Source organism: Musa acuminata, chromosome BXJ3-8, assembly GCF_036884655.1.
Source record: "Musa acuminata AAA Group cultivar baxijiao chromosome BXJ3-8, Cavendish_Baxijiao_AAA, whole genome shotgun sequence".
NCBI lineage: Eukaryota > Viridiplantae > Streptophyta > Magnoliopsida > Zingiberales > Musaceae > Musa > Musa acuminata.
The window spans coordinates 11,628,768-11,647,504 of NC_088356.1; the positions used below are offsets into that span (position 1 = coordinate 11,628,768).

At 48.1% G+C, this 18,737-nt stretch overlaps 3 protein-coding genes across 3 annotated transcripts; 2 read left to right on the forward strand and 1 right to left on the reverse strand.

Moving 5' to 3' along the window:
- The first annotated feature begins 8,303 nt into the window (after positions 1-8,303).
- Positions 8,304-9,550, forward strand: LOC135645905 (protein CDI-like). The gene has a single exon (XM_065164804.1). It carries the CDS (start codon positions 8,512-8,514, stop codon positions 9,283-9,285), a length of 774 nt encoding a protein of 257 aa, XP_065020876.1. The 5' UTR covers positions 8,304-8,511; the 3' UTR covers positions 9,286-9,550.
- Positions 9,551-10,640: 1,090 nt separating this feature from the next.
- On the forward strand, positions 10,641-11,857 carry LOC135645906 (WEB family protein At3g51220-like). The gene is made up of 2 exons (XM_065164805.1): positions 10,641-10,933; positions 11,189-11,857. Exons 1-2 carry the CDS (start codon positions 10,790-10,792, stop codon positions 11,717-11,719), a joined length of 675 nt encoding a protein of 224 aa, XP_065020877.1. The 5' UTR covers positions 10,641-10,789; the 3' UTR covers positions 11,720-11,857.
- Positions 11,858-13,118: 1,261 nt separating this feature from the next.
- Positions 13,119-15,268, reverse strand: LOC135645903 (uncharacterized). Its single transcript, XM_065164802.1, has 3 exons — positions 14,488-15,268; positions 14,308-14,411; positions 13,119-13,926 (listed from the first exon to the last, which is right to left on the reverse strand). The coding sequence occupies exons 1-3, from the start codon at positions 15,021-15,023 to the stop codon at positions 13,232-13,234; spliced, it is 1,335 nt and encodes a 444-aa protein (XP_065020874.1). The 5' UTR covers positions 15,024-15,268; the 3' UTR covers positions 13,119-13,231.
- Positions 15,269-18,737: the final 3,469 nt, after the last annotated feature.

An 18,737-nucleotide genomic window follows, 5' to 3' on the forward strand; every position in this document is an offset into this window, starting at 1 on the left:
TATCACCGACAACGGACCTCAATTCACCGGCAGAGGGTTCCGAGAATTCTACGCCGGACATGGCATTCAACTGAGGTTCAGTTCGGTAGCCCACCCTCAGACAAACGGGCTGGCGGAGGTGACCAACCGGTCCATTTTAGACGGCCTCAAGAGAAGAGTGTCAGCAGCCCGATCGGCCTAGACGGATGAGCTCCCCAGTGTGCTGTGGTCGCTCCACACCACTCCCAAGACCGCGACCGGAGAATCCCCATACAGCTTGACGTTCGGGACCGAAGCTGTCCTGCCGCCCGAGGTAGCTGTCACCACCCTTCGGACGAGTAGCTACGATTAGGAAGCCTCGAACGACGGGCTACGCGCCAACCTCGACGTGCTCGAGGAGCAACGCGCCGACGCGCACTTAAAAGCCCTCTCTCACCAGAGAGCCGTCGCCAGGGTCTACAACAAGAGAGTACGACCTCGACCGATAAAGTTAGGCGATTTGGTCCTCCGAAAGGTTGAGGTCAGCGACCCATCCCGAACCAGGGGGAAGCTAGCCCCCAAATGGGAAGGACCTTATCGGGTCGTCGAGGTAGCCCGACCGGGTACTTACCGACTCGCATCGATGAACGGTTCTCCTTTGCCAAGAACCTGGAACGTCGGAAACCTCAAAAAGTTTTTCGTCTGAAACAAGCCCTTTTTCGAAGAAGGACCCCCTCCCGAAGGAAGAAGCTCTCGCCTAGGAAAAAAAGTGGGGACAACAAAGTTGAAAGTTCCTTCCTTTTATTAAAAATGGCAAAGCGAAATACAGGACCCGACCCACAAAGACCAGACTGACAAAATACGGGACCCCTTTTTTCATTACAAAGACTCCTCCAGACGGTCATCGAAGGGGACCTCCTCGGGCATGTCCACCCCTTGGTCCTCGGGGTGGGGAGTGAAAGGGTTCTCCTCCACCTCGAGACCAGGGTGGCGAGCGTGGAAACGGGACGTGGCGATTCGTAACCCGTACTCGAAGGACACCCGCCCCGTCCGAGTCAACCCGAGCTCGAACCCCTTCGGCCTCTTGTATGCCTCGAGGAGCTCCTTGTCCTTTACAGGACGAAGTCGGGCCTCCTCCGCCAGCGCTTCCGAGGCCGTCGTGGCCTCGACCTTCGCCTCCTCCAGCTTTTTGCTGAGGGCGCTCGCCTCCGCCTTCACCAGACGGAGCTCGATCCGCTCCACCCTTATTGTTTTCTGGAGTCCCTCGTTTGCCTTCTTGGAGGCCTCGAGCTCCGACCGGAGGCGCACCGCCTCCGCTTCCAGTTCGGCCGCCCGCTGCTCAGCGGCCGCCACGGCCTCCGGACCAGACCCAGCTCGAACCTCCTCGATCTGGCGGAGGAGCTCGGCATTGCGGCTGGCGAGGCCCCCGACGACCCGACCGGCGTCGCGCACCCTGTCTATTAGGGCCGTCGCATAATGGAGGCCCTGCACGAAGAATATCAGGTCAAGAAGGTCGGCGTTGGACGGACGAAACCAAAGACAGGAACATACGTACCCAGGTCAATGACTGAGCAGACTTGTGGAGCAGCGCATCCGAAGGGAGGGTGTACACGTCCCGAGCCATGTCAGGATGGAGCGCGCCTCGGAGGAACGCCGTAGAGAGATCCCCTCCGGCCCATACCCTATCTCCTCGGGTCAGGCCTTCCCAACGCGCCACCAGGGGCTCGCTGGACTCAGCGAGCGGGATCTCGCTCGCCAGCTGCGTCAGGAACGGCCCCCCATCTCCGGCTGGGAGACGGCACAGGTCGCGCACAGAGACGGGGCGCGGGCCCTTCCCAGCTGTCCGTCGGCCAGGACCGGCCCCGCCGCGACGACGGCCCACCTCGGGACCCCTCAACGGGGTTGTCTTCGCCCTCTTCGAAGGGCACTCAGCCTCGACTTCCAACGGAGCCTCCTCCGTGCCGGGCTCCGGGTCGGCCGGAAGCACTGGGGGAGAGGGCTCCGGGTCGGCCGGCGGAGCAGGAGCAGGGGCAGGGGGTGGCGACGCTGGAACATCCAAAAACGAACGGAGATTCACCATCTCTGCAAGGAACGGAATGGGTCAGTATCAAAAATCAGCTACGCAAAACCCAGACCTAATGTCGTTGAAACGTACCCAGAGGCATCGGGCTAAGGCCCGCCTCAACCAGCCACTGTTCGGTCATGGTCCGGATGGCCTGCGACCTAGGGAGGATCTCTCTGAGCCTCCCCAGCGCTCGGCGCTCTGCGCCACCCAGACAGGGGGTGGTATTATTGACCGTCCTCGCGGACCATCGAACCCCGAAGCCCCAATCCTGTGCACGGCTAATATAGAAAAACCTCCCCTTCCACCCCTTATTACTGGAAGGGGCCCCTCCGACGCGAAAACCCGATCGGGCCGATAAGAAGTAGCCACCCGAACCCTTGCAAAGACGATAACAAGAGAGAAAGAGGTCGAGGGAAGGGATGATGTCGGCGTAGTGACATTCCCCCAGGAACGCCACCAAGTAACGCCAGGAATTTGGTGCCACTTGAGACGGGGAAATCCGCCAAAGGGACAGGCAAGAGACGATGAGGGGATGGAGAGGGAAGCGCAGTCCCGCCTCCAGGGCATCAAGGGATAGGGCGAAGCCCTTCGGGACCGAATCATACGCCCGCTGCCCCGGCTCGGGAGCACTAAGGATGTGATCCTCCAGGATACTATAGCGCCCCCGGAGCTCCTCCAGCAAAGACCCGCCCACAACGGAGTCCAGGTCATGTGGCCACATCAAAGCCTCGAGGGCTCGTGCCGCTTCCTCGTCCGAAGATTCGACGCGAGACGAAGGGGGGTTCCCCTCCTCAGCCCCGAGGACAGGGGAAGGAGAAGACGATGAAGGGGAAGAGGAAAAAGAGGAAGAGGACGACATCTCAACTGACCTTAGGAAGAGGGAAAGACGACGCAGGGAGGCGAGGAAGAAAACTGGGGAGGCAACGACGGAGCTCGAAGGAGAAAACACTGCAGCAAAAGATGGGGGAAGATCCTGGCGTTCGCTATTTGAAGACGATGCCCCGCCACTGCCAGGGCCCCTTCGTCTCCCAAGCGCGGGCAACAACTCACCCGCGCACGCGCACAGCCGTCGCGTCGCATCGGAAGACACCCAAAGACGCCCCACCTTAATGAAGGCTTGACGTGGCGACCCCGTGGAAGTGGCAGCAGCCAAACGCCTCGACCTCGACGCCCGGTAACGTGCGGCCAGCCTCCCCCTTTTTTTCGGAGCATAAAATTAAATGCGGTAGCTTTCCAACCCACGCCGCCGCCAAATTCAAAAAACGGGGCCCTCGGCTTCGCGCTCCCGAGACACACCTGCGCGGTCACCCCGCCTGTGTTGTGCTCCTCGGCCCTCGGCTTCGCGCCTCCCGAGACACACCTGCGCGGTCACCCCGCCTGCGTTGTGCTCCTCGGCTTCGCGCCCCCCCAAGACACACCTGCGTGATCACCCCGCCTTCGTTGTGCTCCTCGATCCTCGGTTTCGCGCCTCCCGAGACACACCCACGCGGTCACCCCGCCTGCGTTGTGCTCCTCGGCCCTCGGCTTCGCGCCTCCCGAGACACACCCGCGCGGTCACCCCGCCTGCGTTGTGCTCCTCGGCCCTCGGCTTCGCGCCTCCCGAGACACACCTGCGCGGTCACCCCGCCTTCGTTGTGCTCCTCGATCCTCGGCTTCGTGCCTCCCGAGACACACCTGCGCGGTCACCCCGCCTGCGTTGTGCTCCTCGACCCTCGGCTTCGCGCCCCCCGAGACACACCCGCGCGGTCACCCCGCCTGTGTTGTGCTCCTCGGCCCTCGGCTTCGCGCCTCCCGAGACACACCCGCGCGGTCACCCCGCCTGCGTTGTGCTCCTCGGCTCTCGGCTTCGCGCCTCCCGAGACATACCTGCGCGGTCACCCCGCCTGCGTTGTGCTCCTCGGCCCTCGGCTTCGCGCCTCCCGAGACACACATGCGCGGTCACCCCGCTTGCGTTGTGCTCCTCGGCTCTCGGCTTCACGCCTCCCGAGACATACCTGCGCGGTCACCCCACCTGCGTTGTGCTCCTCGGCCCTCGGCTTCGCGCCCCCGAGACACACCTGCGCGGTCACCCCGCCTTCGTTGTGCTCCTCGATCCTCGGCTTCGCGCCTCCCGAGACACACCCGCGCGGTCACCCCGCCTGCGTTGTGCTCCTCGGCCCTCGGCTCAACGCCTCCCGAGCCACACCTGCGCGGTCACCCCGCTTGCGTCATACTCCTCTACCCACGCTTCCGTCATTCCCTGAGACGCACCTGCGCGGTCACCTCGCCCGCATCATGCTCATTGACTCCAGCGCCCCTGTATCCGAGCCCGCCCGACCTCCCGACTGAGTTGTGCAACTCACCCTAGCGTCGCTCGAGATACGTTCACGTGACTGGCCCGCCCACAGCGCGCCCTCGGAACCGCACGACAGCCCGTTCGAAACAGGAAGCCATGCATCGGACTCCCAACGCGCAAAACCGACGCATAGCTCCTTTCGGGTGGGGGCATATGATAGGGGTAAAAACTGATTTGACATAACACCCTAAATTTGTCATAATACATCATCTCCACAACGGACACTCTGTCGCGGCACACTGCCCCAGCACGAGCATTAACAACGACACGACACGCACCCACGCCGACCGTACCCCAGCAACCTCCTCGGCTGACCCTCGTATCCAGCCAAGGCAAGGGAAGGCGCTGACTGACACCCCCCATACCCCACGGCAGCTCGGCTTTCCACGCAACGTCCACGACATCGACAAGCGCCATCAGAGGTACGGCCCTGCTCCGGCAGGTTGGCGCATCAGGTAACATCAAACCCCCTTATAAATACCCCCTGGCCCCCAACAGGGGTGGGGGGGGGGGGAAAGAGAAGGAGGAAAAACGATCTCTCTAGAAACTCCTCTCCGCGATCACTAACTAGACCATCGGAGGGGTCGGGCCGAGCTACCGACCCGACCTGTGTGCAGGTGCTCGACCGCGACTGGACGCAATCATCGCCGCAGAACTTTCCAAGTCAGATCCCCTGCCTCAGCAACCACCGGGACCAAAGGGGCAGCACGTCTGATCCCCGTCATCCGGAGCCCCGAACCAGCCGCGTCGACCCCGAGGTCACGGCTAAAAAAGTTACTTATCGTAACAAATGGTATATAAAATATTTCAGAGGTATAAGAAGCATTTTGAAACATATCACAAGCATATGAAATATTTCAGAGTATATCAAAAAAATAAATATGAAATAGAAGCTCAAATGTTATATTTGATATTGCATTCATTTTATTTTTTTCCAAAGTGTATATAGAAATAAATAATCAAAACTTTGGATATCATATTAAACACATAGAAGATAAAATTAGATCATAAACATAATCTCCTACGTTTGGGATCGTCATCCATCCATATTTTGATGAAAGAAAAGGGGGTCAACAAAGCCTCACGGGCTCTAAGCATAACACCATTTACTATTTCTAGCAAAAGTCCAAATAATTTAATGAAGGAAAAGGGGGCCAATAAAACCTCGCGGGCTCTAAGCATAACACCCTTTATCATTTCTAACAAATGTTCAAATAATTTTATAAACACCATAGTACAAAAATACATCATGAATAATAAAATTAGCACATATCAGAAGTATATGTGGGACGACAAAACGTATATACTTATATGAGTCAATACAATACAAACATAATCTTTCACATAATATATTTAAATATTAAAAAAAAATTAAGAATAATAGTATACAAGAGTTCAAAACAATCACTTAAGGATCAATTAAAATAAAAAAAATAATTTGAAAGAGATGGAGCAAAAAATAGAAAAAAAATTGACAAAAGTCATATTTTGGTAGAATTTGAGAGGTACACTTCACAAATTTTTTAGATAACCAATTATGCCCCAAATTACTTAAAATGATTGTATTTGAAAGATATATCAATCTACTTTCATATAAATTAAGTTTTATATAAATTAAAGTTTTCAATAAAAAGATCATAAAACATCATCTCTATTCAATTAAAATAGATGTTTCAGTAGGTATTTGTGTTCTAAATATTTCAAATCAAGTATGTACAAAATATTTATGATTCTAGTTTCTAATAAATTATATATCATATAAATTAGAGTTTTCAACATAGTATTATAAACAGTTTAGTTTCGAAAGGTAAAAATTATGATCCATGTTTTGTAGAATCTATAGGGTCAATTAAAATAGAAGTTTGGATTAATATTTGAACTCCAAATCTTTCAATCCAAGTATAAAAAAGAAAGATCTATCTGTTTATTTTCACATAAATGGTTTTGCCTAAATCAAAGTTTAGTACTAAAACTGAGATCTAAAACAATGCATAAAGGTTAAATATCTAAAAAACTTTATATTCATGATTTTGTGTCTAAACGAGAGAAATATCGGGTGCTAAGCCAAAATCTTTTAAATTATTTAAAATAAAAATAAAAACAAAAATTAAGATTATTGTATGATGGGGTTAGAAACTTATTTTTAAAATTTTTTTATCACAAATGAGAGAATTTGAGCAAGAAAACTCTATGCCCCAAATTTTCTTCTCCTCTTCCTTCCCTTTTTTTTTTCACTTCTTCTTCCTCTTTTTCTTTCTTCTCATGCTACCTTCTCAGGTTCCTTAAGAACTAAGGTAGAGATGATAGAATTTATATTTTTTTTATATATTTTATAGTTTAATCCTTGTATTATTCATATTTATAATTAGGTCTCATAAACAATTCAAAATAGATTCTTACATTATAAATAAGTCCCAATAAAAATTTAAAAATGAGAGATATTATATTTATAATGAAGATTAAAATGAAAATATTTTTTTCTTTTTTTTATAGCATGATCTATTTGTATCCATCCATATAAATCGGGTTTAGATGCTAGTAAATGAATTTAGGATGAGTTCAACTATAAAAATAAATATTGAACTCATATGCAAATAAACATGATGAAATTGGTAGGTAACATTTTCTTTATCATTGTTATTTCTGCTTTATATTTTTTTAAAAAATGAATAAAAAAATACTTAAATTGGATCTTTAAATTTAGATCTACTTGGACGTGATTGTTAGGAAAAAATACTGTTGACCGAGATTTGTATGTACAGGATTATTTAAATTATCTCTAAGATAAAAATGTCACTTACATATAAACTAAAATCGAGAGATGTTTTCACCGATCCCTCCGATTCTCAAGTGAGTAATGTGAGATAGTTAAGAGAGAAGTTCTTTCTTCAATTTTTTATCTTAAAAAACTTTTATATATAAAATAAAACTTATAATTCTTTGTTTAATAAATAACGAAAAAAAATTAATGATTGTGTTTCTCCTTATAAATGATAAGACAAGAAAAAATTCATAAATGATCATAAAATTTAAAGCTTGTCGTTGGACGATGATATGACAATTATATATATATTCGGATGATTATTTTTATTATTTTTAATTAAAATTCACAAGAGAGTCAATCAAAATAAATTAAGAATTTCTACATCGAAGAACTGAACTGACTCTTACCGATCATAGATTTTATTACTAAGGCAACAATTTATTGTGTGAGAAAATCAACTCGTTTCCTGACGAGCCGAATGAATGCACTTTGCCGCCGTGTTCATTGCTCGGCTGGCTATCCTCATCGTGCACGCCGCCGTCGAGTTCTTGCCGTTACCACCGGCGGCCTCTTGTTTCACATCACGGATTCCAATCGGTCACCACCACCGACCCACCTCCTAGGTTGCATGGCCGTCCTCCAACGAGCATTTCCCACGCGTCACCTCTACGAGGAGATGCCAGATCGTCTCTTGGGGGGGGATCGCCCGTCTCCATCCAGACAGGCTGCAGCTTTTCCAGCCGTGTGCGGCAAAGCATCAAACGTGGAGGGGACGGGGCCCCGCGCCTCGGGTTCGGGAATCGCACGGGCGAGCCGCACCGGATCGTCGGGCTCACTCCACCGTAACAACCCCGTAGTGCGCGAGCTCGTGGTGGGGGCTCACCCGAAACCCCGCGAGATCCAGCTGCCCCGTTCAACGAGCGTTGAACCAAATCGGTGCCCTCTCCCATAACCACGGGCGCTACCTCGGCCGCTCCGGGCCGCTGTTACATCCATAGATTTAGTAGCGGCTTCTCATGCGATCGATCATTACTAGTAAAGGAAACAAAGTAAATATATGCATAGGAATCGGTCACATTGTTGTCTGATGATAGAAAGGTAATGGAGTGACAAAGGTAGAATAATTTCGCATGTGGGGAGGGCTTATCCGCAAAAATTTTCGCTGTCAAACACCATAGGGGTAACGGTGGGCATTCCGTCCCAGTCGCTGCCCGACTTCCTCTCCGCGCCTCTCCTCCTCTCTCCGGTCCTCCTATTTCAACTCCCTCAGCCCCACTCTCTCCTCCTCACACTCACACACACACACCCAGATCTCATTCGTAACAACTCTCTCTCTCTCTCTCTCTCTCTCGCTTTCGCTCTCGCTCTCTACCTTCCCCTGTAGAAAGCATGGGTTCCGATATCCGCGTGATCCCCGAGGAGAACTCCTTCCGGGTGTTCATCGGGTACGACCCTCGGGAGGACGAGGCCTACCAGGTGTGCCGCCGCTCCCTCCTCCGCCGCTCCACCGTCCCCGTTTCCGTCCACCCGATTCGCCAGTCCGATCTCCGCTCGGCCGGTCTCTACCGGCGCGAACGTGGCCCCACCGAGAGCACCGAGTTCTCCTTCACCCGCTTCCTCACCCCCTACCTCGCCAGTTACCGCGGCTGGGCCCTCTTCGTCGACTGCGATTTCCTCTTCCTTGCCGACCCCGCCGCCCTCTTCGCCCTCCGCGACGACCGCTTCGCCGTCATGTGCGTCCACCATGACTACGCGCCCACCGAGACCACCAAGATGGACGGCGCCATCCAGACCGTCTACCCCCGCAAGAACTGGTCCTCCCTCGTCCTCTACAACTGCGCCCACCCCAAGAACGTCGCCGCCCTGACCCCCGACGCCGTCAGCACCCAGTCCGGCGCCTTCCTCCACCGCTTTGCGTGGCTCGACGACGCCGACATCGGCGAGATCTCCTTCGTCTGGAACTTCCTCGTCGGGCACAACCGGGTCGATCCCGCCGATCCCGACCGCACCGCCCCCAAGGCCATCCACTACACCACCGGAGGGCCCTGGTTCGAGCGCTACAAGGACTGCGAGTTCGCCGACCTCTGGATCAAAGAGTTGGAGGAATTGAACGCCGAGAAGAAGAATGAGAAGGCGGCAATCCCCAATGCTGCATCTACTTAGGTAGTAGTATCTATGAGGATCTATATATCTACTAATAATCTCGTTGTTCCCATTTGTCCTTTTTTATATTTTAACAGCAACTTTACTAGTAATTGCTCCGTCGCAGCTTATCTTTTGGGCTACGCGGATGGGCAATAATGATAGTAGTTCATGTCGCTGTTTTTAGGCATTATTCCGACTATTATTATGCAGTCAGCATCTATAAAATGTTTTGTTTGTATGATAATTCTCTTATAATTAAAAGCGTATTTCTTCTTTCTCTTGATGTTTCTATGAGTACGTTTAAAGTGAGATGCATTATGTTTCTAATAATAATGGGCATTGCTTACCTGCTTTTGGTGTCATTCATCATTCGATATATCCATGGAATATTGCAGCTTTTTTGAGGTGAATAAATAATGTGGTATTGATTGTTGTCTGTTTGTCTTACTAAAAATGCATCATAGGCTGAGATTTGTCAGATTTATTTGAGGTGAAGTGGAAGGAAAGCTTACTATCAGTATGACAGAACACACATTCTTGGACTAGCTTTCTTGAGCAGCAGATGAAATTTAGGTTTAGCCAACTCTGTTATGGCATTTTCTTTTTGGTGGGGGGGGGGGTGACTATGTTATGTATGGCTTGTATCTATAAACCTGCCATTACTTGTGACTCATAATGGTCTGTGGCAAATGCAGTCAGGTGGTGGTGTTATCTGTTTGTAATGAGGGAACTTATTGCACAATAGTTGTTGTGTGTGTGGAAGAGTACTATGTAGTGTTTTTAGATGTTTCAAGTGAGTTATCAGTTACTTTTTCATCAATCTAATTTTTGTTTGATGAGTGTCGATCAACTCGAACAATCGTATGTGCATTTAGTTTGTTGTAGAAATTGGAGTGGTCATTCCTTTTGAAGCTATCATTCTCGGAGAAAAGTTTGTTCATTGAGATGGAAAACCTGTTTTATATATATATATATATATATATATATATATATATATATATATATATATATATATATATATATATATATATATATATATATAAACAGTTGGAATTTGTTTATATATATATATATATATATATATATATATATATATATATATATATATTCTACGTGATTAGTGGTTTCTTAGATTAGTCGAAAGTATTCATAATGTTCTCATCGGATTTGCCCGCTCCATTGGGTGACGCATCTCTTTCTGTCCCCACCGTTCCACGTGACACGGCTCATCTCACCCCTCCGTTCGGCATCAGAGGGTCTTCTCAATCGGTGTGAAGAATAACAAGTGAAGTGGACGCGAAGTAACCGAGCACACAATATCATTTCGTCATCGACTTAAGCAAATCCACCTCCCTGGCCTCCTCTACGTTCCTTCTCTAACAACTTCCACTTCTCTCTACCCCTGCAACCTCCTCCGTTCCTTGAGCTATCCGCTTATACCGCATGTCGACTACCTTTGTGCCTTTAAAGCTATTGGCATAAGCTCTCGCTGCCATTGTAGCAGCGGGTTTGAGCCCAAAGCATGGGGAGCGGAGAAGAATATGGTGTTACTGTGGGGAGAGTCGAGATCGATACCAGTCCGCCGTTTCGGTCCGTGAAGGAGGCTGTCATGCTCTTCGGAGAAAGGATGTTAGCCGGCGAGGTCTACGCAAGCCGGCTTGACGAGGTCTCCTCTGCCTCCTCTCTCTCTCTATGTTTCTTATTTGAACATATTAATCCAACTGCGGACACTGAAACTTCAATGGCAACAATCTATAGCTGAAATTAAGGAATTAATTTCTACAAATGAATTTTGGATGCTTGTAAACCTCTTTATATGACTCAGTAAGAAAAGATTTGAATCTCTTAATTATATAGAATATAGCAGAGATGATCGAATAGCTTCAGCATGACAAAATCAATTTCTTTTCTTTGTGGGTAGATTCGTGCTCCAGCAAACAGTAATGAGATCGAACGCTCACGCATGGGATCCATAGTTGCTGAGTTAGAAGAGACGAGACAGAATTTGGAGAAGGCCAACGAGGAAAGGCAGGAGATGCTAAATCGCCTCTCCTCCCTCGGGGAAGAGCTCGAGAAGACGAAGATGGAGATCAAACGGCTGAAAGCCGGGGAGAGCGAGAAGAGGGTTAGAGATATAGAGATCGAGGACGTAAAGTTCGTCGAAAACGCAGGCGAAGTCGAGGTGGCGGCATCGCTACTCGGCAACCATCATCAGGTGGTGGAGTTACAGAAGAAACGGTACGTCACATTTGCGGATCCTCCTTCCCTGGCTCCAGTGCTGGTGAATGCAGAGGAGCAGATGCTGGAAAGGCAAGTTTCGGTGGACAAGGAAAGCACCCCTGTGACGAAGAAGACGACGAAAAAGAAGCCATTGCTGCCTTTGATTGCAGCACTTTTCGCAAAGAAGAAGGATCGTCAAGATGGTGCGGTCCGAAGAGGTCGTGGATTGTAAGACTCGTTGAAATAACAAGAGAACGCATTCTCTTCATGAGCACGCAATGGTTCGTTCTATCATCGTGAAAGATACACGTTTCCAGTGTTTAATATCGGGCCATCATACACATCGTAGAGAACCGGTGCAGCAATGTAATACTATGAATTATCACTTTCCTATTTTCTTTGTTTATGCTCGTGACTATGAAGTATTCGAACCAGAAATCACCGTCATTTCATCGAACACTTACAGTCGGCCCATAACAAAGCAATACGCCGGCCCATCATGTGGTTTAAGGTCATGACCGAAGCCGCACTCACTTGACTCAAGACTATAACCTACTCATGATGAAAGCAACTTAGCCAATCATTCGATGTCAATAACCCTTTACGGTCATTACAACATACAAGAACCATTGCTGAATTGTAACAAAGTCAAGGTCCTCATGGAGGTGCACTCAGAAGACCAATTCATGTATGTCAAGGCTTGCAGGCAGCACATTCTGCACGTCACACGGGGCCCAGTGAGTCCAGTCTCTAGCCAACATAATCTACCGAGCAGGCTGCCCTCTACCAAGTCTTCGTGCACATGCTGACCGAGTCCATGCAACATATGAAGTTGTATTCACTTGGTCACCATGTCGGCCAAATCATCTGCAGTAGGAATTCTTCTACCAGAATTAATGATCAATGTTTGGAATCTACTGCTTAAATGACTTAAGTGGTATACAAGAAGACTGTTGCAACATGTAGCTGCAGAGTTATATATGTATACATGTCACCAACTATGATGCCCGGCAATATGAATCCTGCAGCTGGCACTGAAACCAATGTCTCACCTCCTTTTCAGTGGTCGCAAATCCCAGTGGACTTTTGGTGAGTGTGACTTAGTGAGTGGAAGAAGAACCTTCACATGAACCCACGATTTCTGCAGCATCGAAGTCTTTGGCATGTGGATGGAGTGGTACGATCCTCTTCATCTCTTGCTATTAAATTAGCCTTCAGCAATCAGTGAAGGGAGAGGGAGGGTTGAGTTGAGTTGAGCTCATCGTGGTCAACCAACTCATCTTCGAGCTGTTATTCCTTGCCTTGAAGACAATTTGGATCACGTGCCCTGCAGTTATTAGGTTATGCATCCGGAAAACGGGGATCGGGGGACATGAGGAGGTGGATACGAGATTAGATCCATGCAAGTTTAGCTACCGAAGCATGTAGAGGACTTGCATGCTTCGATACTGACGCTGTTGGGCCATCATCATCTTCCAAACTTGTATCAAGGAAAAGGATGTGCAGACTACGTAACGGTGGGGAAGATTAGGCGAGCAGTACTTGTGTTCTTACGAAGGATCCTTCCGAGATCATTCGTGCAATTTTCCTCCATAATCTCAATCGTTGATATGTTGTGGACGAAGAACAAGTGTTAAAACTAATCTGATAAAGTCAGGTGAACAACTGAGATTAAAAGAGAACTAGAGGTCATCCAAATAAAAGTCCAAATACATATCAGATTACTAAATCTTCGATAGATCGCTCAGCTGAGGGCTCGATAGATGACGACGAAGCAGGGCAGGATGGCCCTCGGATTGGCCACGAGCAGCTCCTCTAGGTTCCCGTACGACTCTCCGCCGTCCCCAACCGCCACCGAGTCGTACGCGTCCGCAGCCACCGGATCGTCGGCCGGCAGCCGGACACGTCCCGCGATGACCCGACACACCAGCATCGCCCGTTGTTCTCCGCCGCTGTCCTCCACGGAGGCCGCCGGGCAACGGTCGTGCGCGAGACTGCTGCTGGCTGTGGTGCGTACGCCGTGCGCGGGCGCGAAGCCGTGGCGGATTATGGTGCAGACGCCGCAGGCAGCGGCTCCGCCGGGCGAGGAGGAGGCGGAGCTGGAGGTGGAGCTGCAGTTGGAGCAGAGCGAGGTGGAGCCGCGGGCGCCGAGAGAGCAGGAGAGGGAGGCGCAGTGGAAGCGGAGAAGCTCGTTGCCGTCTGCGGCGCAGCGGGAGGGATGGTGGTGGCGGTCGCCGCCGGCGGTGGAGGAAAGATGCGGGAGGGCGCGGGATTTGACGGCGGCGCGGTAGTCCTCGAAGCGGGCAACCGTGCGGGGGGCGTTGTGGACCTTGAGGATGCGCTCGATTTGGCAGATCGGACGGTCCTTGTTTTGCCAGCTGGACTTGAAGATTATCTCCACAATGTTGCGTCCCGAATCCTCCGGCTCCAACTCCGACACTGTATCGCACGTTATGGTGAGATAAAGACGCAGTTTTATGTACGTCTTTAGCATCCAACAACAGATAAAGAATCAATCAAATTAATCTTCGAACAATTTGATGAGCAGAATTAATCAAATTGCTTTTTATTTCTCGTCCTATTTGTTTTAAGAGGACTGTGTCTTTTGTCTACCCGTACATCACCAACATTACTACTACTCCTGCAATGGATGCACCAACCGACAGCTCTATTTACTCCACTCTCTCTCTCTCTCTCACTCTCTCTCGACTCTCCCCTTTCAAATGAATCTGTTCTTTGAACCTTTATAGCAAGTCGCTCCTAGTTTATTCGATGAACCAAAAATAGTCCGAGTTGATCGAGTAGAATAAACTGTTGTACCTGCATGGCGTAGAACTCGATGTAATTCCAGGCTATCTGGCTTCGTGAACACCTCCCCGCACTCGGAACAAGCACACAGTGTTGTTCTTGGCCTCGGATACCTCCTTCGATCGTCTCGTCAGAAATAAGAGTCAGTGAATGATAACGAGTAATTATGGAGGTAGATGCACCATGATTCACCTTGAAGAAGGTTCGATGGAGACTGCACGGCATTCGTAGCACCCTGACAGCTTCGGCAGCTGCATTCCGCCCCTGGAGTAGCCGCCACAACCTACGGATGACACCGGCGGGTGGTGGCGCGCTGACCGGGCCGCCTGAGCGAGCGGCGGGGTCTCATGTTGGGAGACGGAGACGGAGCCGGCGCTGGAGGAAAGGTCGGTGTCGGGGCGGTGGACCACCCTCGTGTTGCCGTGCAAGACGTCGCGCAGCGCGCAGATGGACGACCCGCAGGCGGCGCGGCCGAGCCTCGCCGCGGTAGACGACGGGTCGTGGACTTGCGACGCTGCGGTGCTCCGGCAGCTCAGCAGGCTCTTGAACTGCTCCCATGAGGACGATGACGATGAGGAGGGGGACGGTGGAGCCAGCGTCCTGGTAGAGCCAGGTGGAGACGGCTTCTTCTTCCTCTTCCTTCTCTTTCTCTCACGTCGGTCGTCGGTGTGGTGATGTTGGTGGTGGCTGGTTGGCGTGGCAGCCTGAACGAAGGAGGTGAGAGCCATCAGCACTGGAGCAGCGAGGAGGCGGCGTACGAGGACCAAAGGCCTCCCTCCTCTCCACCATTAACCTTCTTCCCCCTCTCTCTCTCTCTCTCTCTCTCTCCCCCCGCTGTGTCCTTTCCGTCTCTCTTAATAACTACTGTATTTCTAATTTGCCTCTCTTCGGCTCCTCCCCCTCCCTCGATCCTTGTGCCTGGTATTAAGAAGAGGGATGAAAGAGCGAGGAGTGAGGTGGAGGTGCTGATCTGGTCTTGGTTTCTTCGTTGGGTAACCTGCACCACCTAAAGGGCTGGCATTGACCATTAAATAGGTGCTGGGTGGACACATTGATGATAGATGAGTGATGGGCGATTGACTCGGACAGCGAGAAATCCGTGCTCGGAGAGTAAAGACTCCTGCAGACGGTAAAACCGGAGGTAATGAGCTGCACGGTGTTGCATGTAAAATATTATGTTTGGAGGTGATATCGAAGCATGGCATTGGCAACACAGCCTCGCAAGTGGCACCTTAGTTTTTGTTCTACCATCTACGAAGTTCGATGAGGTCATATATGCAACGCATCCATAAATCTGTTCTGCAAAGAGACGAGGAAATTATCCCCTCGTTTGTTGGATCCGCTAACGTGGATCTAATCCAAAACGTCGACATCCTCATCAAGAGTTGAAATGTTATTACGTAGCGATTAAATATTTGGATCGATTAAATAGTGATTAAAAATAATTTTAATTTTCACGAGAATATTACTGATGAGGGTAATAATTACGATAAGACTCGCGTGACATCAGCTGTCCTAAATAACGCCTCACGTCTCTGTTGACCTGATAGCACTTGGTCAACGCGGACCGGAACGTCAACTAAAGCACATTAACACCCTGCTTAGGCTCGATCCGTCACACCATGCCAACGGCGATGTCATACGCTACCAGAAGTACGATTCTACTCTCTATGGGCAGGTACATCAGCCAACGGTAATTCTCACTATAAAAACTCTCGCACTCCGAGGGAGAAGGGGAGGACGAGCTTAGATAAAAAAACCCCTGCGACTATTTATTAACTTGATCGTCGGAGGGGTCGGGCCGAGCTCCCCCAACCCGACCTTTGTGTAGGTGTGAGGGTGGAGGTCTCCCACTAAACGCCCAAACGAGGAGTTCCTTCCTGGAGGAAACGGTGACCCCATCCCGATTGGACCACCACGATCGACCACCTCAGCCGTCACGAGGATCGTCCCTGGAAGATTCCCCTTCATTCGGACTCGAACCAAGCCGCGTCGATCCCGAGACCACGACTTAAAGTTGTACACCTCAACAATTACATGGCCTTCGAATCCCCCCTCCCTTCTTTAAGCAATTGTAAACACTTATGAATGTGGCAAGTCCAATTAGATGAAGACTCGAAAACCAAACATCATCATCGCTGGACTCGGTGGAGAGATAAATATTTTTAATTTTTTTATGACAAGAGTAGAGTGAGAAATTCTATTAACGGAGGAAGAGATTCAAGTACCATCATAAATAAGATAAAAAAAAAGAAACCTCTACATTTGAATAAAAGAAAGTGAGAAATCTATTTAAAGAAGCTTTAGAAAGTCAAAGAAACATTAAAAAAAAAAACATTCTCTTCTATTCCAACCAATTTCCTTAGCTCATTATTAGTATTAAAGATAGTGTCACATAATACGTGAGGAATATCGTACTCGATAATTAAAATTTTGTACCATAATACGAAAGAGTTGTTATAAATAAAAATAATTTATTTAGAGTCGATCATGCATTTAAAAAAGAAATATCATAAATACCAAGGCCCTTTAAATGTTGGAGAGATATGATTTTGTTTGTGACTAATGAGTTTGAGATTTCTAGATGTAGGGGTTTCAAAAAAATAAAAATATATCCTGTAGATAAAATCATAGATACTGACTTATACATGTAGCAGAGTTCCTAAGAGAAAGCTTTACTAATTTTGAAGATTCTATAGGAATAGTACTGATCCAGATATATTTTGCAAAAGAACATGATCAAGATGATCCGCTTTGGGTGATAGTCGTAGCAGACTATCTTATAAGGGATTATTTGATCGATCGATCATTGGTGCGACCCATAGACTGACGAGAAATTATTCGTTTTGGACGATGGACATACCTGTATGATTGTCTTTCTAAACTTCAAAAAATACTTTTAATTTCCATATCCCTCAATTAATATAGAACTAAATGGTCTTACGACAAGATAACTATATGATTCCATGTACGAAATTTTAATTTTCCTGTTGTATCGATTGCTTTGACATGCGACCATCTGAAACTTCTTTGACTTGCGACCATCTGAAACTTCTTTTCAGAGAGGATATAACGAAGCTTATATCCATTTAGACCATCAGTCATATAGTTCAATTCCTTTTTGTCACAATGATTCTTTAAGCAGAAAAGAAAAAGTGCAAGGAGCCAAAGGAGTCATCGTGTACAGAAGAAGAACAAGTTGGAAGAGCAGCGAACTGCCATGATGGTTACATCCATTTGTCCAAGAAACTCGACGTCAAGATGATATCCAGAGACCACTTGACTTACGGCTCCAAAGCATTAAACTTCTTTACACCCTGTGCAAGATAAAACCATGACACACGATTCCTCCATTCTCCAAGTCTGTCATTTGGATGAGCCCATACCACACAGGGCAAAAAGGAAAACGAAGGTGCAGCTGACAGTGCTGTCCTTAACTTTTTTTTGACTTGCTCACGTCCCAAGTTGTAAAGCTGTCTAGCTTTTCCCACATGGAAGAGTGGGGTATAGATTCGAATGGGGAGGATGACTTGCAGCAGTATGAGCTCCGCAATTAATACTCTGCTGGCAGGCTCTTTATTGACTTATCCTGCTTTAGGTTCAGATGGGATTCATTTCTTACACAGTCAACACCAAGGAATCCCACTATTGCCTAATCGATACATCTCATATTTCGATCAGTGTCATAGCATATTGGATACAATTTGATATAACTTAAAAGAAACATACATTGAATTGCCTTGTAGACGTTACAAAGGTGCATTATGCAAGTCTATGCGTGGCCCCGTAGCATAAAAGATGAGAGGGCCTCGATGCCATGTTAGCATCCATGATTGAACATGTGATGTGCTTGCCACCACTCCCATCTCCCGAGGATAATTAATTACAAACACACACGAATATAAATATTTACTAAGATCATGCAACATATCCGGGACATGATAATGGATGCAATCCCACGTATATGATTATGTAAAAATGAAAAAAAGTGCTATTTATTGTGATTGATGTGATCATATCTACATTATTAGGATTACGATAAGATATCATTAATATCTCGATCAATCAATTTAGTTTTGACTCGTGTGTATAGGTATGTTTAGAATGTGATTGAGATAAAAATACAGAGCTTTCGCTATGTCATCTACATGAAGATCGAGGTTAAAATAATTTTTTTAATTCTATCTTTTCAACATCTAAATTAGCAATCCGAAGAGGATGAGTATGATAAAAAAATAATCTTCTTGGTAATTATATTAATAGTAAGTTTTTATACATAATCATAGAAGGATTGAATATTTGGATGACAGTCGTTTCTAACAATCTATCCTTATCTTTTATCCACTTGTTTTGGACCCATGTCTATATAGTTAAATCAGCCAGGGATAATTTTTATCTCCTTATTTTTTCTTAGGCATCGTATGCAAATGATGATTGATCAA